The sequence below is a fragment of the Armigeres subalbatus genome, chromosome 3 (genome assembly GCF_024139115.2).
Source record: "Armigeres subalbatus isolate Guangzhou_Male chromosome 3, GZ_Asu_2, whole genome shotgun sequence".
In the NCBI taxonomy this organism is placed as follows: Eukaryota; Metazoa; Arthropoda; class Insecta; order Diptera; family Culicidae; genus Armigeres; species Armigeres subalbatus.
The window spans coordinates 366,278,531-366,304,764 of NC_085141.1; the positions used below are offsets into that span (position 1 = coordinate 366,278,531).

At 40.4% G+C, this 26,234-nt stretch overlaps 2 protein-coding genes and 1 pseudogene across 2 annotated transcripts in view; 2 read left to right on the plus strand and 1 right to left on the minus strand.

Moving 5' to 3' along the window:
* Positions 1-5,368, minus strand: part of LOC134226340 (sorting nexin lst-4) — a 48,191-nt gene extending 42,823 nt beyond the window's left edge. The window contains exon 1 of the mRNA XM_062707056.1: positions 5,098-5,368. The gene's annotated coding sequence lies outside the window, so the exon portion shown is untranslated. The remainder of the gene's footprint in view (positions 1-5,097) is intronic.
* Positions 5,369-10,949: 5,581 nt separating this feature from the next.
* LOC134223487 (uncharacterized) lies at positions 10,950-12,314 on the plus strand (annotated as a pseudogene).
* A 4,614-nt stretch (positions 12,315-16,928) lies between these two features.
* LOC134223488 (uncharacterized) lies at positions 16,929-18,131 on the plus strand. The gene is made up of 5 exons (XM_062702648.1): positions 16,929-17,019; positions 17,074-17,253; positions 17,521-17,654; positions 17,730-17,896; positions 17,963-18,131. Exons 2-5 carry the CDS (start codon positions 17,088-17,090, stop codon positions 18,015-18,017), a joined length of 522 nt encoding a protein of 173 aa, XP_062558632.1. The 5' UTR covers positions 16,929-17,019; positions 17,074-17,087; the 3' UTR covers positions 18,018-18,131.
* Positions 18,132-26,234: the final 8,103 nt, after the last annotated feature.

Consider the following 26,234-nt stretch of genomic DNA (forward strand, 5'->3'; position numbering starts at 1 on the left):
TTGAAAATGGAAATGCATTTCGAAGTCAGTGAAAAATATCACTGAAATTTATGATTAAACGTAATTTTCACCGCGTATCATGCCTTTTCTGACAACAAATTTTATTTACTAATAATTTCGGTAAAAGTACTAATCAATTTAGCAGACATCTTAGATATTGTGGTAATAAATATTTTGAATTTATTTCCCTGAGGTACGTTATATTGCCGGCGCGTGGTATTCAACCTTATTTTTTCACCAGCTTTGACCATGAAATCGGACGCGCACCTCATTTTTATAGCAGGAAATCGAAAAACAAACCTGAAAGCAAATATTATTTTGTTGTCATCATCATAAGTTCCATCAAAAATCCATTTTGTTATTATTTTTCTGCAAAGTTTTGTTTCTCTTTTTTCAAAGCAACATTTTGACAGCTGCCGCAGCCAAATTCCCTTTTTTGCGGGTGGTTTAAAAAAGGTTTCTAAATGCTCTTATGATAGGTTTATAGTGGTTACCTGGAGAGGGCCACTTGGCAATATCTTACTCTTATAGAGGTCATCCGAAGGTTGCCGTGTATTATTCGGTTTTATTGTTAGATCTTATAAATTGATCTTGAAAACCTTTCCTAGAGCGGAATAAAACTTGAAATGTTACTTGGGCTCTCTCCGGCGAGCAACCTCGTGGCCTCCGAATCCGAAGATTGCAGGAACGGTTTCGCTACGCACGCCGTCGCTTCCCCACCGAGCTACCACCCCATCGTTGATCTTACGAATCTATCGTGCCATCGCACCGTCGCTTCGCCCCGTAGCAGCTCAGATCCCTTCGCCGGCCGGCACAGATATACACACCCACACTCACACAAAAGTTGTAAGTACACACGGAGCTTCGAATAAATATTGTTTAAAGAGAATTCAAGTGTCTTATGCATTCCCGATCGGTATCCGAGCCGACCCTAAAACAGTGTAAAGAGGGCTACAGCTGGTAGCGGAGCTCAAAGGGAGTCCCAGCGAGTAATAATTTGGCATATAAAGCACTAGTGCGACAACTGGTGCTATAGCCACAACTGGTACATCTAGCCTATAACTTTACACATGTTCATGCCAAATTCAAAAAGAACAAATTAAATATCCATTCTGTAGTATTGCATGCATTGAGGCTAAGCAAACAAGAATTAAGCAGTTAAAACTATTTCTATAATCAACGTTTTATAGGACATGATGATTGGAGCTTTGTTGTAACTGTTGATCATAAGACAAACTATAACGAAAAAATTAGGTTCAGTTAAATTTATATAAAAAATATGATTTTTTTAGATTTCTGTAAATCCACAAAGAAAAAAATTAAAATCTAACAGAATTGCTCAAGTTTCGTTGAATACAATCCATAATATTGAGATTGAAGCGGAAACTGCTTGGAAATTCTAAAGATTTTAGTTAGGAAATTGCAGCATAAGTTGCTTCGGAAACATCTGTGGCAAAAAACCTTGTAAAAATTTCTGCGGATGCGGAAAATACTTCAACTCTAGTGAAAATTTAAACGGAAATTCCCACAAGATTATTCGCAGTAATTTCTCCCAGGATTATTTACAGAAAATCATCGGAATTTTGCGGGAATTATTGCAAAAGTTCTCGTGGGAGTTTATGCGGTACTTCATTGGAGGATTTTTTTTAGTAAATTCAGCTCCATTCCTCCAGAATGATTTGCGGGAAATGTTTCGATAATACATGCGGAAATCCATTCATTTATTCTTGTTTCTATCGCTTTGGACATTCCTACATGAACTCTCTCATCGGGATATCGAAACCACTCGGAATCGTACAGTCAACGGTGAGTCGTGTGACTCACGATACTACGAAACTCTGAGCATCGAACGGAAGGAGAAATGCGGTTAGAATGGATGTTCTGATAGCTTCGTGAAAGTATTTAAGTCAATATCCCAAAGCTTCGGTCAGGGATGTGTCCAAAAAAATGAGCCTGTCCTAGTCTTTCGTTCAGAGATGGAAGGGCCGAGAGGAATGTATACGTACAAAGCGCAGACGGCCCCAAATCGTGACGACCGGCAAAAATACGGGGAAAAGTCACGGAAGCGGAAGCTGTTCACTCAGATGCTGACGAAGCATTATTGTATCATCGTGGATGGCGGACTTCCAGGCAGCTTTCGGGGCTATTGTTCACAATTTTTCAAGAAATACATTATTTGGTAAGCAATCTATTCAATTGGCAAAAGGAGTGCGCCTTTCGTGACTACCGGGACTGTAAACGTGGAGATCTACCTCAAGTAGTGTCTACAGAAGCGTCTACTTCCTCTGTTGAAGCAACATATTTTGTCCATCTTCCGTCTTCTGCTTATATGAGTTTCGTGGCTAAATTGCCGATGAGTTTCAATTTATTCTTTTCTCACTACCAGGGTTTCGACTTTTCGTTTCAATGAGACCAAAGCAAGCGTTTTTCGGGCCTAGGGAGAATCTTTTTTCTTTGTTTATGTTGATTCACTCATCAATCTTTCTCCAGAATTAGCCTGGGAAGATAAACGAAAATCTTGTCTATTAGATGAAAATCCTTTTTCGTTTCATCACTTTTACCCTCTCACTCACTTTTCGCGAGAACTATCGCAGGACAATTACAAAATTGTATGGCCGCGCCGGGATTCGAACCCAGAATAGTAACAATAAGAGCTGTGGGGTTACGCTTACTCTAGCCACATCACCACGTTATCTGTATGAAAGCGTAAAGTTATTTGGTCCTCATAAGCTACTACCATTTGCATTTATGGTGCCACGAAAAGACTCGAATATGAAAGAAAAAGAACAAACCAACGTTTGGCGGCAATCGAAGTGAGCGAAAAATGGTTATCACTCTCCAGGCTGTTTTTCTTTCCCGAAAAGCGATTTCTCCCCGAAAATTTTCGTGAGGGAGCATCCTGTGCTCCTGAGATTGAGTGAGCATTACGAACCCTGCTCACTACCCTTATTATCCATAGACCAACGTGACAAGAAATGATTATCGTTTATTTCGTTCTTTTTTTTAGACATTTAAATTACTCAGACAGGATTTTTTGTCATTCGATTTTTGTATAAAACTTTTTTTAGATGCAGAATAAAAATGAGCAAAATTTATCTGTTAGAAATAGTTATAAACTCCATGATTATTATAAAATACTAGTAGAACGTACCCTGCGTTGCTCGTTTTTTTACGTTCGAAATATCATTTGCGTTGGTTGCTAGATCATTTTTGCGTGATCGTATTGGATTTCCTTACAACTCGTCCCAATATTGTATTTTAACAGTTTGCCCACTTTTGACTTTACACTTGATTATTTTTGTTATATAAACACAGCAGAGCCCAAGACGAATCGATTAGTAATAAAATGTTGCAAATAGGTCCACCCGTTCGTGAGTTATATTGCCTCAAAGGAAATGCAAAGTCATTTTTATATATAGAGATTCGAATAAAGAAAAATCGATTTGAATTAGCCTGTATATACTGGAAGTGCAATCTTTTTCTATTTCGATAATGTTTGAAGAAAATTTTCATTAGTTGTATTATATGTACATTATTTTATTGCTTCCACTAAAAGCAGACTTTCACCCTTTCTTTATAGGTAGTCAATTTCTGAATACTCAATGGCACGTTTTCATTTTGATAATTTCTGTAAGCCTTAAGCTTAAGCTAATTATAGTTTGAACATACAAAGAAGATTTTGCTTAAATGAACTGAAGCGAATTATTGTTTGAGACTAGGCTACAGAACAGTAGTACGTGAGATCAGTAGTTCTGTGTTCTTCAACTTTGCGTACAATACCGATAGCATCAAGATTGTGACAAATTCAACTGTGAACCGGTGGAAGAGTACATAATCGATACAAAATTGTTCTAAAAATAGTCGCAAGTAGGATTTGATGATGATGAAAAGAATAAAAAAAATACACTTTGAACCAAATGTACCTCGGCTAGGAGAACACATTTTCAGCGAAGCTTGTATCTTATTATTAATATTAACTGGCAGATTGGATCTTATCTCTTGATGACTTCCAAGATTGACTGCGCCAGTCCATTATCATACCAATCAAGCTTCGTCATACCTCATTGAAAGGCATTGCAAAATAATAACCAGGGGAGTTATGACTCACAGCCAGACATAATTTCATAAAGAGAATCAAACATCTCACCAGAATGTCTTGCAAAAAGCAAAACACGCGGCCCTACACAAACACCTCGTTTTACTGCTCTCAGGCAATAAATCGATACGATAGAAAGAACATTCATATAACCGGTGCGATAGTTGACCAAACTGCATCAGTGTGACAGATTTCCAGACGATCTTTGCTGTAGCAAGAAAAGTTAGGTTGATGCCGTCCGCCGTATGTGCAAAACAAATTTATTAACGACACTAACACGTCCTCGTCAGTCTTTGTGGCGTACATTCATTGCCTCGTGAGACGAGTTTCAGCTTCGGAACAAATTGATTTCAAGCACATAACTATGACCAAAAAACCAAAATGCATCCTAATCTTTAATGTACCTCGCAAGAACTTCAAGAACACTCGCAATCTATAGATTGAGGAACACTGCTCTAAAACAAGAAACTTGGTGGCAGCCAGTCGAATAAAATAACAACAACACGATAGGATACAGCACCAAGGTCACAAACATCGTGCACATCGATCACTACATCAGACAACAGTTAGTTTCTTTGTGTGGCAAGATTTCCAAGATAAAGAACCAAAATGATCCACATCGCCGGATGCACTTCTTCTCCGCGGCGGATCATATTCCGACCGAGAGGCATTTTAATTAAACGGTTTATCCAATTAGCCAACACACGACGACAATAACAAACGACTCCCCCCCTTTGATAGGCGTTTCCCTACGTAAGGAACCTGCTCCACCACACCAGCAGCAACAGGCCCCACAAAACTCATCGTCTGGTTGCAACAGTTCGCCCCAATCCGATACACATTAGGCAACCCGTTTCGACTGATTTTATCTACATTATCGCCGAGCCAAACATTGCGATGACGAAACTCTCCATTTTAACTCTAATCCAAAATGTAGTGGACGGAGGCGACCTGGTATCAACTATAATGACGTCAACTTTTAGCAGGAAAAAAAAACTTACATGTTTTCCCAGAGCTGTCGATTCTTCTCCGCTCGAACACTATCCGGAATCCAACTGGCCACGTTTGTTTGCACCCGGATGGTAATGAAATCTTGTGATGTGTACCGTATATCGCGAATGGAGGTCGTTTCACTGTTTCAAATCCGTCGTTTTCTTTATCGCACTTCTGATGTCTGTAAAAACCAAAAAAAAAAACTGCACCAGCACTGTCGAGTTTTTGACTGACTGACGATTCGTTTCTTCGCAGTGCGTCCGTTCGTCGCGTACTCCGAATCAGGGATGCCAGGGGTTATTTTCAAATGTCTTCAAAGTCGAGTAAAAATGTCTTCAGATGTCTTCAATTTCAAAATTATGATTATCAGTGAAAAAATCTCAAAATCCAATAGGTTTGTAATTTCAATTATCTCCTTGTTTAATGTATCATTTATTTTTTTAACACTTAAATTGTTAGAATTCAAGAGAATATTCTTTTAAATCTTCATGAGTATAAGGGAAATGACTTTCCCTTGGATTTTCTAATGAGTCTTTAAATATAATTCCAACGGATTTTCTAACTGAATTTCCTTGTGGAATTCTTCTGAATTTATTTTTGAAGAATTGCCTGTAGGGATTTGGAAAAATTCACCGTGAAATACCTGAAGAAACTTCCATAATATTTTCTGAAAAAAATTCCGGGAGAATTTCTGGAGAACTTCAGGATAAATTCCTGATGGATTTTTCGGAGACTTTCTAAAGGAATCCCTGAAGGAATTTCCTGAGGAATTGCGGTTGGAACATCCAAAGAATTTTCCGAAGGAACTTTCAGATAAATTTCTGAAAGAACTTCCGGATGAAATCTCGCTTAACTTTTCAAAAGGACCAAATAACATTTTTTTCATGAATTAATTTGAATACAGCAATCAATAGCTTTCATGTTGTTCTGTTAATTGCGCTATTCAAATTAATTCATGAAAAAAATGTTACTTAGGTCCTTTTGAAAAGTTAAGCGAGAAATGCTAATGGAACTTCCGGAGGAATTACAGGTGAAATTCCGGAAGGATTTTTTGGAAGAATCACTGAAGGATTTTTCTGAAGAATTCCTGAAGGATTTTCCTGAGGACTTCCTGAAGGATTTTCCTGAGCAATAACTGAAAGGGTTTCTGAAGAAATGTCTGCAGAAACTTCCGGAGAAATTTCTGGACGAACTTATGGAGGAGCTGCTAGAGGTACTTCCAAAGGAAACTCTGGAGAAATTTTCTAAAAAATCTCTGAAGGAATTACTGTACGAATTCCTGGAGGAATTTCATGGGAAATTTCAGAAAGTGTAAGTGTTTTTACGTTTGAAATTTCAAATCCGAGACATTAGTCTATTATGCATAATTTTAGAAATATTTATATGATCTACATATAGAAGCACAGAGAACAGACATGGAGGCTCGAACAAAATTTCTTGCAAAACATGTGTAAACAAACACACCGAACTTCAACGCCATCGACGTCGACATTGCAACTCACAATCTCATTTTGACAACACGATGCCGCTGGTATGCTCTTACATGCATAACAACCCGAGTAGACGAAAATATCTCATTAAGATCAAATGTTGATAAGATAGCAAAATGAGATATTGACATGATTGATATAAGAGATAAAAGATCTGACGACAATATCAATATTTTGCACTAAAATATCATGAGGAGATCAAGTTGTGCTATTTGTAAGAAGTAATCAATATCATGTGCCATTAGTTTGTTCTTATCCATAACATATCTTGATGTTCAAATGATATTTCGGTGCAAATTTTTGATATTGTTGCCAGTTCTTTTATCTCTTATATCAATCAAAACCATATCATGTTTAGATATTCTGTTCATGGTTTCTGCCCGGGAACACTAGCGTACAGCGGCATTTTTTGATGACGCTAGCGCTGATTATGCACGGGATAACGGAGACATTCCAAAGTTATTTCAAAATGAACAGTAAAAAGTTATCACAACATGGTGCAGCTTCAACGTTCGTTCTCTGTGAAAGAAGTCATAAAATTTATAAGTTAGTCATCAAATTATATTTTCTATTCGCTGGCTAATTGATTGTCTTCAAGTATCTTTAAATAAGAAGGTAAGTCTTCAAATATTTTAAAAAGTCTTCAAAATGTCTTCATTAAATAATAGTCTTCACAGAAATTCAAATGTCTTCAAATTGAAGACATGTCTTCAAATCTGGCATCCCTGCTCCGAATGATGAATCACCGCACGATCGAAAATGATGATGACAGAGATGATGACAGTCGTGACACGCGATGATGACGATCAGAACGTCAGAATAATAGCGTTACATCTGAAAAAGACCTATAGCTTCTACTCTGCAGGGGGGTGCTGCGGATAAAGCAGCATTTCTGCTCTCAAGCGAGTGGCGGGATATTTTGAAATTAATCCTATACGAAAGATTATTTTGCAGTTACTTGGCTGTCAAACATTTCCCGCTCTTCGAATTTCTCTTTCCATGCAGCACCAGACCACACAAATGCACGAGACTCTACATGACTTTACGATGGTTTACATACATTCCTTCTCCAATCTCCAAATCTCGTAACGAGTGCTTTTTAGTTGCATTCCTAATAATTTTACACTCGAAATATAATGTACACGGATAAAAATAAATAATCTAAATAGATTAAACTTTAATCTAAAACCATATTCACCCAGGTAACCATTAAGCACTTTAATAAGCCTTATATAAACCATATAACAACATTTCAGTGCCTATAAGCTGTATATACGATTTTCAAGTGCTAATCAGCCGTATAAGCTTCGAGCATCAAAAGAAGCCGTATATCAGTATATAACGCTTTGATATAAGCCCTGTGGATTCAAGCCGAATAAGGGAATTATTATTGCCAATTTAGAGCTACTATCTATGACGTTTTGGTAGAATCAATAACAATCACACCTAGAATTTTATAACCTGTCTCTTTTACTCGCATTAGAAACATTTTTTCTGAAGATCAGTCGTGTATGCCTTTCAATATTGTTACAATGATAAATAATAATCTGCAGCCAAGTCTGCATCATGGAAAATGGCAGGAAATGTTTCATGAGCTGTGGGTTTCTCAAATACAAACAAATCCGTCTATAATTAATTACTGAATGTATTATTTTCTTCCGTCATTTTCCATGCTTTCTCGCCCTTGATGCAAAGGCAGATGAAATCCTTCTACTTTTTTACCCCTTCCAAACATTACATCCATGCAGATCCGTATTGGATCAGATGGTAAAGTAAGCGATCAACCTAAACAACAAGCATCATTCACAACTCCAAGCGTTCAAGCCCGGAGTTAAATTAAATTAGCAAAAAAATTGAATCCCCAATAGGAATAAAAGAGAAAGATCGCATTAGAATGTAAACAAGTATTTTCTATTTCATTTTTTTTCGTTCCGTTCCAACTCGTCTAAAAATTTTGACATTTTGGCATAGGCGTGGAAAAATAGGTAGGGGCAAGCACTATATCAGCCAAATAATTCGCCAAAAGCGGCTTTTGAGCAGCACTAAAGAATATTTTAAGTCTTATTAGCTCTGTTGACAGGGTTTTATTGCGACTATAGAGCCGAAATAAAGTCGAGTTTAACGGCTTAATGGTTACTTGGGGCAGTCTATCCACTCATTCTAATGAATATTTTTAGGGTAAGCCTTTCAATGCTTAAACAGCGTTTAATACTTTGGAATGAATAATCCGTTTTTATTATTCACGAAGCTTATTTTTTGACAGGTTGTTTTTCCCAAATAGAAAAGAAAACAAAAGCAAAACAATCAAGCGGGACTGGTAAAGAAAAAATATTAACTTTGCGAAATTCATTATCACACATTTATTTGATTATTTTAAGTAAAAGCACATTGAGTTTCCGATGAGTGATATTCTTCAAGAGGTTCAGGCAAGACTTTGATTCATTTTCTACCGATTTGCCTCCCCAAGCCAAAGTGTATTTGTTTTGTTGAAAATTGCGAAACCAGAGAAGGGTAGAAAGCACGAGCGTGCGGCAGCTTCAAATTGCCACTATCCGACCAATTCACTATGCTAATCTGCGGTGATACGATTTTTCAGTTGAGAGTTTTTCGCTTGACCTTCCGCTTCCGCCGAGGCTTCCGCTTTCTTCTGGTTCGAGCCGATTCTGAAATGATACCTGGAATTGGCCGTGGCATTTGCTGCATCTGTAGAAAAATTATTGAAATAGAATAAATTGCTTTTAATATAGATAAAATCTATTAATAAAACTCACATTTTGGCCTGGAATTTTTATCGACATTTTGGAACAACCACTTGCTCAATGCGTTTCCATCTATTTTGATCGAAAAAAGCACAAGTGCAAAATTGACGTTCAGAAGTAAGCCTATAAATGATTATTTTATCAACAATCTTAGCCAGCCTAAAAACTAATATTGCAGTGCTTGTTTTTTAATCTTTGGAACACATATAAAATAAATAAGCAAGATAAATATTAAAAAATAATCAAAATAGGTTACTCAACTTTCTCCGTGTAAATATATTTGTTACGAAGAATACAAAACGCAAACAAAATTTATTTTTATTTTTTCCCCAAATAACAGCAACAGCAATGAAAGTGCGGAAACAAGGCAAGGATCTTCCGCATGCGTTACGCTAATGCGATGAATAAACAAAATATGTAAATTCAAAAGGCATGTCGGTTAGCTCTCTCACTCTTTCATCGACCAACAATTTCAACGCCGATTTGGTGAACCGGCGATTTCAAACCGTCGGGTCCAGTCTTGAATTCAACGTACAATATTAAAAATAATACAAATTTGAATAAAATCACTTCATGCTAATAGTAAACAAATCTTTCCGCAATATGAGGTCGTCAGTTGCATTCTAGCAAAAAATCCACTTGAGGCCCTTTCAAAACATTTTAACAACAGCCACTACACCTGATGGTATAATTGCAGTATTTCCATTATCAGGCGACAGGTAGTGTTGCTGCGTGTTTGTATCAATGTAATATTGCATATACACTAGTGACATCTGCTGTTCGATATCGTAAGCTTTCAATGTTCCTTCCACACACACGAGGTGGAGAACAGTCTTGAAGAAATTGAAAGTAAACAGCTAGAATTTAGTATGGATGTACAATGAAACCTCTTTTATTGTTTAGAACTGCAAAACAAGTCGTGGGTCAAAAAATCTTTAAAAATATTTGTTGCTTTTTTAGCTAGCTTTCATATATTGATGCGATGCGTAGTTGATGAGAACGGATGATTTGTCCGTACAAGGTAATTTATTTTACTTTAAATGTTGTGGCGCCATCTCGTTGAAACAGCACCTTTGTCTTTGCCCTATAAGGCAAAGACAAAGGTGCTGTTTGACACAACAAATTTCAAATCAACATTCATCATCAACTATCAAAAAGCAACAAATAGACATTACATTCTAAACAATAAAGAATCAAAATTCAATTTGCTGAACAACTGAACGATAGATTTGAAATGACACCAGAAAATTTAGTTTAGTTATTGCGGATTTTTCCCTTCAATAGACTCACAGTCAAAAAATTTTGTCACATCAAAATATTCTCCCACTGCATTATTTTCACGTACATTGTGTAACAGATTTTTGATTTTTTTCTCTGATAGCTGATTTCATTCAAAAAATATTACCTTTCCATCAATAAAAATGATAATATTAACAGAAATGTTGCGTTATCTGTTGGTCGTTAAGGTTTACTATGCCATTGAACATAATTTTTATTTTTTGATCGGTAGATAAATAAAATTAGTTCAAAAATGTTGTCATCCAGTGTAAGCTCATTCATAAAGCTTTTTGACAGATCTGTTGTTTATGTTTGTACTGCATTTGAAGTTCTCCAGTTCGGTTAGCTGCTTGTTTCGCATTTCTCTGAATTGGTAAGTAATATTTTCGAGAGCTCTGAATGTTAAATTTACTTAAAAATAGAACAAATATTTTAGGAAAGAACATGGCAAGCAACTCTCCATTTAAAGATTTTCACCAATCAACTGAAGCAGTAGAAGAATGCCTAATCGACTACGATTTGGAGGAGTTGGAAGAGTTGGAGGATTCAGGAGAGCACGATTGGCAGCAGCAAACGCTTCGAGTGAAAGCTAACAGGGCAACTGATAAACACCACGATTTGTTTTTCTGTACATTTCTTGTGTACAAACGACAATTTAAAGGACAGTCGTCAGGAACATACGTCGCCCATTGGGAAATTTCGGCAGGAAGCAAAAGAGAATTTATACGCAATATTTGGCTTCTTTCGGAGGAATACTTGGCTCGTGAGGTGGTGTTCGTGACAATTGCTGATGGAACCTCTTGTCCGTCGTGGAGTTCAAGCGAAAAACCTGTCGAGGATGAGTTTCACAAGTTTGCACTTTTCCAATCCGGTCGTCGAAATTACACTTTGGATAAATTGAACGAAGAAAAGAGCAACATACTACAGAGTTGGAGGGGCAAGGATATTTCCCTGTTTCTTCATGTTTATTCACTTTCAATTAGCAGTCGATCAGTGTGGAACTCTGTCAAGGACGTCTTGATTGATCCAGCAGAAAAGGATCGATCTGATGCTGCTATGACTCATGTAGTATTTGGACTTGAAGATGAATTGAGAGCGTCTCACTGCAACAATATGGATGGACATGGTCATTTTGGGCCAATACTGTTTTGAATGCTCCCGCCCATTTGAAGGAGACCATGAAGGATCATCCTCCGCAGCACTTGGCTCATTTGTTTCGTGCCAAAGAAGGAATGCGTGTGGAAGCAATGCGTCGGGAATTGCACGTAGCGCACAGCGTCAATAATAGTTTTCTTGAGGAAATTGCTGGTATACGTCAAGTGTATAATGTCCTGGAAGCCGGATTTCAAAGCGTTGGCGCCACTATGGAAATGTTAAAGCAGCGTATAGAGGCATTAGAAATCCGCGATAAGCTGAGTGAATCTCTTATCAGTGCCATGGAAACTTCTGTGAACGTACAAGAAGATCAACAGGGTAAAACGTTGAGCTTGGAGATAACTGACGTTGATGATACTGATCATATGTGAATAACGATTGAAATTGGATTTGAAACATTTTTTATTTTCTTCTTTTCAACGGTTTGTACAGCAATAGAATCTTAAGCTGAATTTAGAATTCGTTCAACTGGTATCTCGTACAGTGAGATCAACTAATCCCTCTGGGGCAGCGTATGTTGGGTCGAACTTTCCCCCGGGTATTTAACCACATTTTCTGAATAAATTGGTCATGTGGAATTTAGCAAATGAGTTCATTATTTCTGCAATAAACATTTTAGTATCCTTGTTACTGTTTTCTTGGTAAAAGTGTTGCATTCTTCGTTTCGCGAGACCGAAAACAATTTCGATTGGATTATAAAAAGGTGCATGTGTCGGCAAGAAAATTATGAATACCCCTATTGATCTGAAATATGACACAATTTTCATGTCACAATGGATGCGCGCGCCATCCATAACCCATATAGAGTGATAACCTGGGTATGTTTCGACGAGCTTACTTTGCAATGCAAACTGTTTGCAATGTTGGAAAAAAGTTAGTCTGGTGAAAGTGCCTTCTGTGTAGGAACATTCCAGCATACCGTGTTGTCCTATCATGCAAAGGCAAGACACCCTTGCCTTTCGAACGAATTCTCCCTTACAAACAAGTCTTTTACCTTTAGCTACATATCCTCGAGAACGGAGCATACCCCGGTTATCAAACGATATCTCATCTAAAAACACCAGGTTGAACAAATCCCAATTCAGATTATTCAATTCGAAGCTAAATCTATAAATGTCCTCATGCCGTATTTGGATAGCTCTTCGTTCAAGGCTCTTCCAAGTAAAACCTTCGCTGTGGAGAATTCTGCATATACTTGAAGCTGAAATAGTCATTTTGAAAGTTTTCGTGAAAGTCACTCTAGCTTCATCTAAAAATAACAAGGGACGTCGTTTGTACAAGTCAACTAGCCACTGACGGTGCCCATAAGTGAACTTCTTCACGATAGCTGCGTGCTGCTTCCGATAGAGAACCCCGCTTTTTTCGTAGTTTTGGATCCAATTGGAGATTGTAGTTTTGTGCTTGCCGTAGATTACCGATAACTTCGCTCGAGTCATCCCGAGGAAATAGTACCCGTATAAGACATGATACATAGTATTATCGGATGCTCTTCGCCGTTTAACTTCAGCAATGATATCTGCCATTTTGAGTCTAGTTGTTTGACCATAGATATTCAGAATAAAGTATGTTAAGAACTTTTGAACTGATTGGAAATTATTTCAAAAGATTATTGGTATTACCTGGTTTTTTGAATGAATTTAAGAATTTCTCCCAGACGTAAACACTAGATCACAGACAAACATACGTAACACTTCTCATTTCAACATCGTTCACGTGTTCAACGATTGATTTGAAATACATCTGTGCTTCGCGATTGTGCTAAGAGAGGCGCTAGTGTTCATTTGCTTTAACATTTGATTAGTGTATATGCTGCTGAATGTTTTCTGTGTTGATGACGATGATGATGATGATTGATATAGATGTATGCGTTAGAAGCAAACGTCAAATGGGAAATGATCATGGCCAACCCAACAAACAACGACAAGCTACAAATAAGCATCTAAGCCGAATTATTGTTTGTTTGTAATCTTCATAGCTGAATAAAATGGATGCTGAATAATTTGCTAGACCGATTTCATCTCAGTCAGCATTTGATCCAACTAATATTCGACTTGGCCTATTTATTTGTTTTCCACCTTTATTTGAGGTCGAACTAACGTTTTAGTTTTATCGCATTTCAGCATATTGGGGAAGTTCATCAATGTGCTGAACTAATGATTTTCAAAATTCTCTGTTCGACTATGATGTGATGCTCTAAAAGGGTGGTCGAATTGAGTTTGAATAGTAGATTAATAAGCAAGCATAAGACATCCTTCTTAACCGTTGTCCTTCTTAACCATTGGATTTCACCTTTACCGGATCTATCGCACAGTGGAAAAAAACATGATAATAGTTTATGCTTTTTCCGTTTGAAAGAAAATCGTGATGGCTTGAATTGATGATATTTAGATAGAAAAATAATAATTTATTTTCAAGACATTGTTGGCTTCATTGACAAGAACACTCAGGCTTTTTATATTCGTGGGGCGATGCGTAATTGTTTCGTGATACATAAATGCTGTCCAATGAGCAGCTCGAAGTAGCTCGAAGTTGTTCCTGTCACGCTCATGCCCGTTTGTTGACAAAAAAGAACGAGCAGGACGCAGCAGGGCTGCTCATTGGACAGCACTATAATTAATTCCTGATCTAGAATAAAGCTGTTGGAGATTATAACGAACAAAATTGCTGGTGCAATGAAGAAAATTCATGCAGTTGTTGTAAAGTTGAAAAGGAAACAAACACAAACAAATTCATTAAAAAAAATCGACCATATTGCATGTCTGTTACAGATTTCCAATATACTAGTTGTTTTTTCATGTGTAAATAAATGTCGATGTTTGTAGTTATTTACTCGCTGCATGTGTGGTATTGATGGTAGAATAATATCGCAACCGGTTATTCAGAGTATCCGAGAAAGGTCGAACATAAATTCATTAAATTTTCATAAACCCCATCATTGGAGACGAATTTTATTTTATCGTTTTGACATTATTTTCTTATATTTTTTCCCAGTGTAGAATGGTTATGACTGGCTGAACAATGGTTGAAATAAAAATCTTGTACAGTTATTAACAAACTGTAGTTTGACAGATTGACTTGTTGATTAAGAGTCCAATTATGATTCATATTCAGCCAAATGATTATTTATGTTTTGCATTGAGTAAGCCCTCACTTACAAATCAAGGATGGCGCGGATGGCAACGTTACCGGCGGATGATCAAATTTCAGCAGTTCGAGACCCGATTTAGGAAAATTTTAAAATGATTATATGAAAATAGCAATTGCAATACGTTTAATAGAGATCTTGATCATGTTACTCTCAATGCGTTATTATTTTCGAAGAATTTACATGTAGCCGGATTAAGGCTAAGTAAAATGCTTATTAAAGGTTTAACGAATCAAATAATAAAGTTGTTTTTCAAAATGTGATGTTGTAGCTGTATAACTTCTCCAAAATTGTGTGAACAAAGCCTGAACAGAAGTTGCGATAAGAAATAGTACAGACATAATTCAACACAGTGCTGAACTGATTCATCACACTGATGTTAGTTAAACTAGTGAATGTTTGTTGGGAACTGTGTTTCTCTCGATTCTGATAACAGATGGCAGCAGTGTTTTCTGAAAAGCGAATGGCGATAATTTTTCGAACAGTTTGTATGAAGCGTTACGTCTGTTTGTCTGTGACTAGATATTTCTTTGAATGTTTTTGTTTATCTTTCGTATCGATAGAGGTTTCAATTTTTCTAGGATACCATGTGGAAACAACCTGTTGTATGTAAAATTTAATTGTACACACAAAAAAATGTTGCGGTCGAAACTACCATTCCGAGGGTTAATTTAAGGTGATTATACAATAATGCCAGAAATCGGCCATTTTGTAAACCACGTGCTTTTCCAATATTTTTTCAAGGACACGAGATGAAAGAACCATAACGCGTATGGGGCTGAAATAATTGTAGATTGTTTGCTTAGTTATGCTGAACAATCATAATTTTAGTTTCGGCACTGTACGAAAACTATTACGCCAGATTTGGGCTTTTGGAAATGTATGTAAATAAACGTGTGGTGAATTTGAAATTCACCACGGGCTTCATTCTATAATCACCTTAAGAATACGCACCGACGATTTTCAGCAGACAACAAACCCGTTTGATTTTACCATGCGCGCAGTAAAAATCAACTGTGGTCCTGGTGGAATGTTGTTGCATGAACTGAATCAGTGGTGAATTTGTCCGAATGCGTGGTTAATTTAACTGAAAATTTGTGGTTGTTTTAAAAACATGGCGTAGTCTACAAAATAGTAACCGTTACCATGGAATTTTTTTCTGTGTATGTACAATTGAATTGATTTATTATGCAAAAATAACCAGACATATTATGCTATTTGCTGAGCTTTATCAAATATTTACCTTTATGTAAAGATTCCGTAATTTCATTTTTTTGTGTTGATACACATAATAGCAATCTATAGTCAAATTTCAAATATAGGATGTTATCAATATTTCGACCATATCATATGAGCGAGAAAATATTTTGACGTTTCTGAACATTTGTCGGTAAAGGTGCCGTCAGACGTTGCAAGCAAATCACTCGCAACGAGCATTTTGCTCGCTGAAAGTGACAACTGTCAAAAATTTGCCTGTCTGACTACACATTGCATGCAAACAAATAACAACTCTTAAGCAAACGCTCGCTTTCAATGTGTGACTGCTAAGCGTTAAAAATTTTCAACTCGCTGAAACGAAATTGCGCTTGCTAGTGCAGCACTAGCAAATTTTTCGCTCGCAAAAGTGAAAACGTTTTCAGGTGGCAGTGTTGCATTGCAAAAATAGGAATGAAATTAGATTTTGTGGCCGAAAAACACGTTTTTCGTTTTTGTTTATATTTGCATGAGAGTAAATCTGTCATTTGCTTTTAAAGTAAAAACTGCTACGTGTGACTGCAATTGCGAGTGCTGTCAGAAATCATTCGCTCGCACGAGTGATTTGCTTGCAACGTCTGACGGAGCCTTAAGTCTATCAATAAATGAAATTTGCAATAACTAAAATATCTTTTGTTTCACCCTCCTGAAAAATATTAGTGACACCTTAAACAAAATTCAACTGTGGCATATGTCATCGCGTTTTGTGACGTTTTGATCAAAGATGATGATGATGATAACGATTTGATGATTATGCACTCCTCGCCGAGTCGCGCTCTGTTCGCTGTTGTTATTATCAGTAGCGTTGTTATTAGTGCTGTATTTTTGTATTTTAAAATTATTAAATTGGTAAATTGTATTATTTTTTCATATAATTCATATCTATTGAACCCTTTTGTGCAGCAATAGTGAAAAAAATGATGTGTGATGTATTGCTGATCAATGGCAACTGTAGTGGGAGCAGCCGCAAACGGATGCGGTCCGAGGACGGTTCGGATGGATCCTTTGCCTTGCAACGAAAGATGTTCATTGACCAAATTCAGGTCGACCGTTGCGATGAGCGAAAGATGCGGCAAATCGAAGGTTGGTTCAATTTGGAAAAACGAATTTTGAGACCAATTTGTTATTATTTTTCTTTAAATTGGGACGATAACCGGTTAGTTTACACTTATTTTTGGGTCAAGGAAGTTTTAGAAAGTTGAAACAACCTGTTATTAAGTTTATCAATTCAAGTGAGTCGACATGGTGTGTACAGAGGTTAAAATCGCGTTTAAGTCAAGCGGTTTGTCCAATTTACTTGAAGCATCTAAACATTCTTGAATTATTAATATTCGGGTAATATTTTTACAGAAAAGACCGTCAACATGCTGTTCCTGGGTGCAAAAACATCATCCCGCCAACAGCGGCCAGGTGTTTGCCAAAGTGAGTGTCTCAGACACGTGCGTCTCCTTGGTGCCGGCGAGTATGACTTCGATATAGCCAATGTAAGTTGTCGGTAATTGGTTAAGAGTTGATAAGAAAAAAGAACTCCAATATTCATTGGATGAATGTATTTGAAGTGTCCACAATGGATGGGGAAGAAAGCGGACCGCAAGTGTCGCATCTGCGATCGTCACTCGGTTGTCCACGCGGATTGCACCAACTGCAATCTGGAGCTGTGTGAGTTCTGCGGAATCAGCTGCCACTACTGCCCCGAGAAGATCTGTATGAATTGTGTCAACATATTGTACGTACGGCGAATTGAATATTGAAATTGGATGTGATGTGACTAACAAGTTCCTCTCTATTATAGCAATTGTCAAAACTCGGATGTTCCCTGCTGCGAGCGGTGCAAAATTTTCAATTGATGTGAAGCTTTGTGATATCGATGGTACTATTCTTAAGAATTATTTTTATGTGTTAGGTGTCAGTGGTCTGCAATATTAAGTCTGAAATAAAGTTTTGAGTAGTTGTAGCAAAAACATTGTTAACAAATTGTGAAAAAAACGATTACATTTTATTTTCGTGATCTCTAAGAGAAACACCCGGAAGTGTAGCAACGTAGAATTTGAAGCTAGTTTAAAGTAGGGGGCTGGGGGTAATATGGACATGCTAAAGAATCGCGTCATTTTCACAAGGAAAACGTTGTAATATTGGGGAACTAAACCACTTACGTAAATCTTAAATAGATGTAGTACGATTTCAAGGCGACATACGACTGTATAGACCGCGTAGAGCAATGGAAAATTATGGACGAGAACCTGGGAAGATTACCAGACTGATCAAAGCAACGGTGGATGGTGTGCAAAACTGTGTGTAGATTTCAGGCGAACACTCCAGTTCGTTCGAATCGCGCCGAGGACTAAGACAAGGTGATGGACTTTCGTGCCTGTTGTTCAACATTGCGCTAGAAGGTGTCATGCGGAGAGCCAGGTGTAACAGCCGGGGTTCAATTTTCAACAGATCCAGTCAATTTATTTGTTTCGTGAATGACATGGACATTGTTGGCCGAACATTTGCAAAGGTGGCAGAACTGTACACCCGTCTGAAACGTGAAGCAACAAAAGTTGGACTGGTGATGAATACATCGAAGACAAAGTACATGCTTGTGTGCGGAACCGATCGCGACAGGGCCCGCCTGGGAAGCAGTGTTAGATAGACGGGGATACCTTCGAGGTGATCGAGGAATTCGTCTACCTTCGATCCTTGCTAACGGCTGATAACAATGTTAGTCGTGAAATACGAAGGCGCATCATCTATGGAAGTCGGGCCTACTACGGGCTCAAGAAGAAACTGCGGTCAAAAACGATTCGCCACCGCACCAAATGTGTTACGTACAAGACGCTGATAAGACCGGTAGTCCTCTACGGACACGAAACATGAACAATGCTTGAGTAGGACTTGCAAGCACTCGGAGTATTCGAGAGATGGGTGCTTAGGACCATCTTTGACGGCGTGCAAGAAGATGGTTGGTGGCGGCGAAGAATGAACCACGAGCTCGCCCAGCTCTACGGCGAACCCAGCATCCAGAAGGTAGCTAAAGCCGGAAAGCTATGATGGGCAGGACATGCTGCAAGGATGCCGGACAACAACCCTGCAAAGATGGTGTTTGCTTCCGATCCGACAGGTACGAGGCGGCATGGAGCACAGCGAGCAAGGTGGGCAGACCAGGTGCAAAACGACTTGGCGAGCGTGGAGCGCATTCGACGATGGAGACGAGGCCTCGAACCATGTATTATGGCGTCAAATTGTTGATTCAGTATCATCTGTTTAGATGTAAACTAAATAAATGAAAAGAAAATGAACGGTAGTGGTGTTTCCATCGCTTTTCGCTACAACATCAACTGTCGCCTGCTACCAAGCTTCCAGCTGGGCATCGCTGAGGGAGCGTCCACAAATTACGTAACGCTTAGAGGGGGGAGGGGGGGGTTGGCCGAAGTGTGACGACCCATACATAATTTTTAGATGCTTCATACAAAAGTGTGAGGGGGGGGGGTTGAAAATGACCAATGTTTGCGTTATGGAATTAATGGATCTTCCCTGAGGCCATTGGTGTGGAAGTTACTACCTCTGTCGGCACAATCACGCTCATCGCGGCGTACTGCCCAATTCAAGCTAAAACTGGCGACGGATCATCGGCCGCCCTTCGGAGGGACATCATCAAGCTTACGCGGAGACAAGATCAGTTCATCATTGAAGGCGAACAGAATGCCAAGCACCAAGCTTGGGGCAACAGTCGCTACAACATGGAGGAAGGTCACTATGCGATCCTGAGCCCGGATTCCCCCACTCGGCTGAGTCGGTCCGGCGCCCATTCCACAATCGACCTATACCACACAAACATGAACGACCACATCTCCCAGCCGGTCATCTACCAGGAGCTCAGCCCTACCATCGTGTCGACTGGAGCCGGATCCAAAGGTGTGTGGAAGAAAACATCAACTACCAGCGACATTCGGCCACACCGGAAGGAATCGACGACCAGTTCCACTCCATCCAGGAGGGGATCTCCCAGGCCCGTTAGCGTTGCTTACTCACCAAACTCACCAACATTGATTTACTCACCAAAGATTTGATCCGTCTGCATAACCAAAATTATCCAGGCCAGAATGGTGGACCTCAGAAATAGTTATTTTTCTAATAAGATCCGCGCTCTTCCAAACTGCGCTAAGCCGTTCTGGAAGCTAGCAGAAACTCTAAAATCTAAGCCTCGACCCATTCCAACTTTGATCCCATTAGACAGTAATGGCTCTAAGGATCGCTTAGTAACTCCTGCAGATAAAGTTTCTTTAATTTTAATTGGTCGTCACTTCGTCAGCTCACACAATTTTGGACAGAACATCGTCAGTCCACACGAAGCAGCCGTTAACGAGCATGCTAACAACATCCATCTTATTCCCAACGACTTGTCGGAGAAGTTGGAGATCTCAGCTGGTGCATTGACGGCCTATATCAAATCATCGAAAAACATGAAGGCCCCAGGCTTCGACAGCATTCTGAATCTTGAGCTCCGTTCTTTGAGCACCTCTCGCTGATCTTTAATCAGTGTCTCCGTGTCAGCTACATTCCATCGTCCTGGAAGTCAGCGAAAGTCATCCCCATCCGTAAGCCTGGGAAGGATCCTTCCTTCCCCAAAAGTTATCGTCCCATCAGCCTTCTCTCAGGGTTATCCAAACTATTCGAAAAAGCTATTCATCACCGGTTACTTGAGTCTGCCGAAAATCTCAACATCTTGCTCGAGGAACATTTTGGCGGTCGATCAACCGTTCACCAACTGGCTCGAGTTACCAAGGTCCTCAGACGGAACAAGTTTGTCTCAAAAACCTCCGTCATCCCAAGCAGGAGAAATTGCCTGAATGATACCTTATTCTGTTATGAACCAGCCTTTTTTTGGTTTAAAATTTAGTTTATTGTCCTTTAAGTTAGTATTTACAATATTGTTTGGAGTTCAAAAATCCAATTCAAGGTGAAAAACTAAATCATTAACATCAATTATGTTGTTAGAGTTATTAACAAAGTGGATGTAGTTTATGAAATATTTCAGTATTTTCACACGAGTTGTTATTGTTATGCCTGGTAGTACAGGTTTAGCCAGATCGTCAAACGTCTCTATCCCATTAATTCCAAAAGCTTCTGCTGGAGACCCGTCCATGCCGGTCCGACACTAGCGCAGGAAGAAAATTTGTGTTGGAGTGTTTTAGCTGTTTGGGTGCCGCAGTATTGGCAGTTCTCATCCTCCACGCGTTGCATTACGTGCAGCAGTCTACGGTGCTCTGTTTTACCATTCACCAGCAAGAAAAGTTGAGTTCGCTGCGCAGACAACAGCTCTTTCATTCCGATGTCATTCCGACCACGCGCGTGGTCAGTCGACTGCTGGACTGTTTCGTTCCACCTTTGGCAGCTCCGCTTGCTAAAAGAAGTGCTGGTGGATTTGATCGGCGGAGGGGTTTTGTCGGATATGGATGGGAATTTGGGAGATATTTGAAAGAATTGGTTTTATGTAACGATGGTCCATGGGAATTACGGGGCGGGGATTTGCATGAACTAGAAAGGATTTGTAGTAGGGAATGGAATCGATCTCCATGATGTGCCTGTTGGTGGCCAAACTGGTGGCAACACCGACGAAAGGTACCACAGTTTTGATGTACCAAACTTGTTAAGCATTATTACCCTTTGATGCAGATTTAGTGTACGGAGCGATTGCAACCACAACTGTTGAGCGAACTTTCCCACCTTTGAAAGTCAAGAGCGTTTTAACGAACGTATAATATCCAGACAAGGCCAGCAGAGCCTTTCTCACCAGCGCATCCCAGTTGAGCTTGGTCATTAGTCTGATTGAATTTGTGAAGACAACACCCAGAATTTTGACCACATTGGCTGTTTGCAGCCACTGGGTGTTAATTTGATTGCCTTCACAGAGCCCCACATTTACCGCAACGGTTTTTCGCAAATTCAAATTTGCGCCGGCGGCAAGCCCAAATCGCCGGAATATTTCTTTCATCGGCTCTATGTGCCACGGTGACGTCACTATCACGCTGATGTCGTCGGCGTAGGCAACAAGCAGATCCTCTCCACACACTTCAAGCTCTATCTGGTAAAAGGGCGAATGTCGCAAGAGAGGATTCTCTTCGTCGACTTCCCCTCTTTTAAATAAAAGTGACAAGCAGAGGATTTCATCGCGGTTTATCACCTCAGAATGCAAGTTTTCATTGTTTTCTTTCGTTCTGAGGGGAAAAATCGCAACGAAATCATCTGCTTGTCACTTTAATTTAAAAGAGGGGAAGTCGGCGAAGAGAATTCTCTCTTGCGACATTCGCCCTTATTCCAGATAGAGCTTGACTTGCTCGAGCCTGCGAACCAACGGGTGAAGATATATGACGAAGAGATGCATGGAAAGTGGGTCCCCTTGCCGCACCGAACGAGCGATATCGATCGGACGAGAGAGGCGCCCATTGATGAATAGCCGTGATGTTGACTGACTGGCAATGCGCCCGAGAAGAGCGATGAGCTCCTGGTTGAAACCGAGCGCTCGCATGGTGTCGAAGAGGAATGAATGGCGTACCCGATCGAAAGCGTTCTCGAGATCGAGATCCGGCGCGAGGGTGGTGGCGGAGATTGGCAATCCGATCTTTCAGAGCAAGAGTGTGTCCGTCGCTCAGTACATGGTGGGCTTGCATCACACTATCTAGCCGGTTTTTGAGGATGCGGGAGAGAAGTTTGTAGTCGGTGTTGAGCAACGATATAGACCGATAGGCGCGGCCGTGTTATCTCCACCCTTCTTTCGCACTAAACGAAGGCATGTGGGAAGTTGCCGGTGAGTGCTTTATTGAGAAGCAGGTTCAACTCACGGTGGATTACGTTACACATGCGGAGATAAAACTCACGCGGAATCCCGTCGGTATTATAAATTCAGTAGAAAACCGAATTATAGCCGCTATCTAAATTGGATTTATCTCACAATCCATACGTTAAACCTAATTTCGGAAGTGGTGCGCTGTATAGCACATCACCAAATGAAAACAGCGCACCACTTCCGAAGTTAGGTTTAACGTATGGATTGTGAGAAAAATCCAACTTTGTTAGCGGCTATAACTCGGCTTTGCACTGAATTGATAATACCGGGAGATCGTTTTGGCGCACTCGCTCTGATCGCAGATAATATTTTTGCCGTCGTGATCTCTTCGGTGCATCTTTCGTTCAATGGGTCGTCCGGTGGGATGACTCGTTCGCAAACAAACCCGTCCTCGTTGTTTTCTGTTGCTTCTTCCGAGTAGATATTTGAAAAAAAGGCAAACAGATTTGTTTCGATTGCTTGTGGCTCGTCCACCAAATCGTTTTCAGCCGTTTGCAGCTGCGTGATGGTTGTTTTTTTTCGTCGTCTTTCCCCCAGCTGAAAGATCGACATGGGCTCTCCCGCCAGATGCGTTTCGTTAATGCGCATAAACGCACGGAAGTTTCGTTGCAGCGCCAATATTTCACCTTTTAGACGGTTTATGGTGGTCAACATTTCGGGATGTCGATAGTATCCGTCGTACGCTAGCCGTAGTTGCGCATAGAGACGCTAGTGCGCGTCGTGGAATTCCTCGAAAATGGCTCGAGTTTTCCCCTTGAAAAAAAGTTTCGATTTTGGGCTTAGCGTACGACAGCCACCATTCCAATCACGACCCAAAGTTTCTGCGCTGCCGAGTCCAATGTTGCCACTTATAATGAAACTCGGCAACGTGTTCTTCTGTTAGAAGATGAGGCCGCAGGGCTACATAAATCCGCTCAAGCCGAGATTGCGCGTTCGGACTGACGTACATGACTCAGGGTCACGTGGGCAGAGTTTTTTCCCACACGTCATGCAGCTGCAGCTGTTGGACGGCTGTTTTGAGAGACGGGCTTGTGTTTGGGCTAGACGAGTCGCATGCACGTAGAACACAATTGAAGTCGCCAGCGAGGATGATGTTTGCAGTGCGGTGACGGAGATAGTATGCCAGCGTGCCATTGAAAAAAGTTTCTCTGGCCGCTCGCTGCGCAGTGCCGGAGGGAGCGTAAGTGTTGCACTTCGTCGTATCGTGGACTCTCAGCGCGATCAATCTGCCATAAAGACTCTTTTCGATGTGAGTTACCGTGATGTGCTCCTTCACCGCAACAGCTGTACCTCTTCTCGTGTGGTCCACATTCGCGAAAACGACAAAGCCAGGCAAGGATAGCTGTTCGTTCTCGACTTCCTGCAGACATACGATATCGAGGCTTTGGCTGTTGATGAAGCTTCGGAGCGCGTGGATTTTCGTGGGGTTCGTGATGGTTCCGATGTTTATCGATGCGAGGTTGTAGGATGTGAGAGCCATTTATGGTTTTTTGCCTTCATCCCGCTCGTCGTCATCGGCTTCGCATCGTTGCTTCTTGCCGGGCGGGCGATCTCGGCTTCGGCTACTTCTTGCCGAAGTTGACGATTCATCCGTCTCATTGCCGGCTGTTCGGCTATGTGATGGAAATGCGCTAATAGGCTTTCTAAAGACGTCGACTAATACAACTTCGGCACTCTGTGCATGTGTTTGTAGCGATGACGACGATGAGCTGCATGCGTGTTGTGCTAGCGATAGCGGGCTAGGGGACACCGTTCGAACGGTGCTTGCAGCTGGCTGCCTCGCTGGCTGATTTATTATGCCAGACGATTCGGTCTGACTCGCCGGCTTCGGAAGCACGGGGAAGGCCTCCAGCGATGTTGGTGGTGGAGCGACAGATCGCTGGCCTGCCGGTTTGATGATCGGGGTTTTCGCATCACTCGTCTTCTTTGGTAGTTTGGTAGCACGTTCGCGTAGCTTTTCTGCACCAGCAGTTTCTTGTTTTGCACATAAGATATGCCAGTATGGGTCTGTTCCTTTCAGTGTTTGCATGAGGCGATCTGCCCCTTGTTGATTGCTGTCCATCGATCGTGACCTACGAATCGATGTTTCGTTGGATCACCATACGCGCCGACCAAATCCCGAGCGTAATCCCACCTAAGAGCATCATTACTGGGCGCGAGTTATTTTAGTTTAGTCACTCTTTTTCGTATCGGTCACTATTTTCGGTTATCATTTTGGTGGCTGCATTCCGTACCGGTGATGTTTGACAGTTGATAAAATAGCAGCACTCTTACCGCGCTACCAAATTTGGTCACCTGTCAGTTGCGCTACTGTTATAGCAGCGCGTTTAGTAGCCTGTAAAGTGTCAAGTGATGATACTGCGCTGCCAAACGGCTTATACTCACCACCGGTAATATTGCTGTAAGTTTATAACTTCCTCGCTTCCAGAGTCCAGCAGGCACCGGACGGTAACTTCCTCCTACAGGGAAGTGATATGCAATAACGACCGAACTCGTTAAGTTTTGGACTTGAACTGAATTTTATTTTACAATATGTACAATAAAGTTTAGGTAAATGATTTCAGAGTTGTGGTGCCGTGTGCACCAATCCATGCTTGGTTCCTCCTGGGCTGCACCGGAATCACCGGAACCGCTGATTCAGCGGGCATCGGGTGATGCCCGTTCAAACGCTGAGGTTGTTTAGCCTTGTCGACGTCTCCAGTGATTTGAGCCGTCTCGCATCTCGCATTTCCACACAATGAAGGCTAATACAATTGCTATTACAAAAAATATGTCGACCGAGTACCCGGTCGCTTCGTGCGTGGAGATGTTGTTCTCCATTTCCACTTCTGGGTTGTTGTCTGAGAACGGCCACATTGTTACTTAGTTGTTGGTTAACGATAACTGATACCACCCAAGTGGCGGTACGATCGAAGTTGACTCTTTTCGAACTCAATATTGCTGGGCGCACATTTGTTGCTGACTATGCGCTTATATCGGGGTGGTGCAATCGTACTCGCATGATTTCTGCTGATCGATTTCCTCTGGATGTTATGGTTTGGGTCTCTCAAATGTCGCACAATTTTTGCTGATACTTTGCTGGCAGTTTGGTTCTTCGATGAATGACTGCCTTGTGTTAATTTGACTTATAGGGCTGCGATCCAATTTGACTCGGTGCACTTCAATTTTGAATTAACCTTCTAGGGTTAAGATCCAATCTGACTTGGTGCACTTCCACTTGCTCTAACTCGAA

Coding starts and splice junctions, on each gene's coding strand:
- LOC134223488 (XM_062702648.1), top strand. CDS start 17,088: ATGATGTGTGATGTATTGCTGATCAATGGCAACTGTAGTGGGAGCAGC. Junction 17,254..17,520: donor AAAGATGCGGCAAATCGAAG/GTTGGTTCAATT, acceptor ATATTTTTACAG/AAAAGACCGTCAACATGCTG. Junction 17,897..17,962: donor ATGAATTGTGTCAACATATT/GTACGTACGGCG, acceptor TCTCTATTATAG/CAATTGTCAAAACTCGGATG.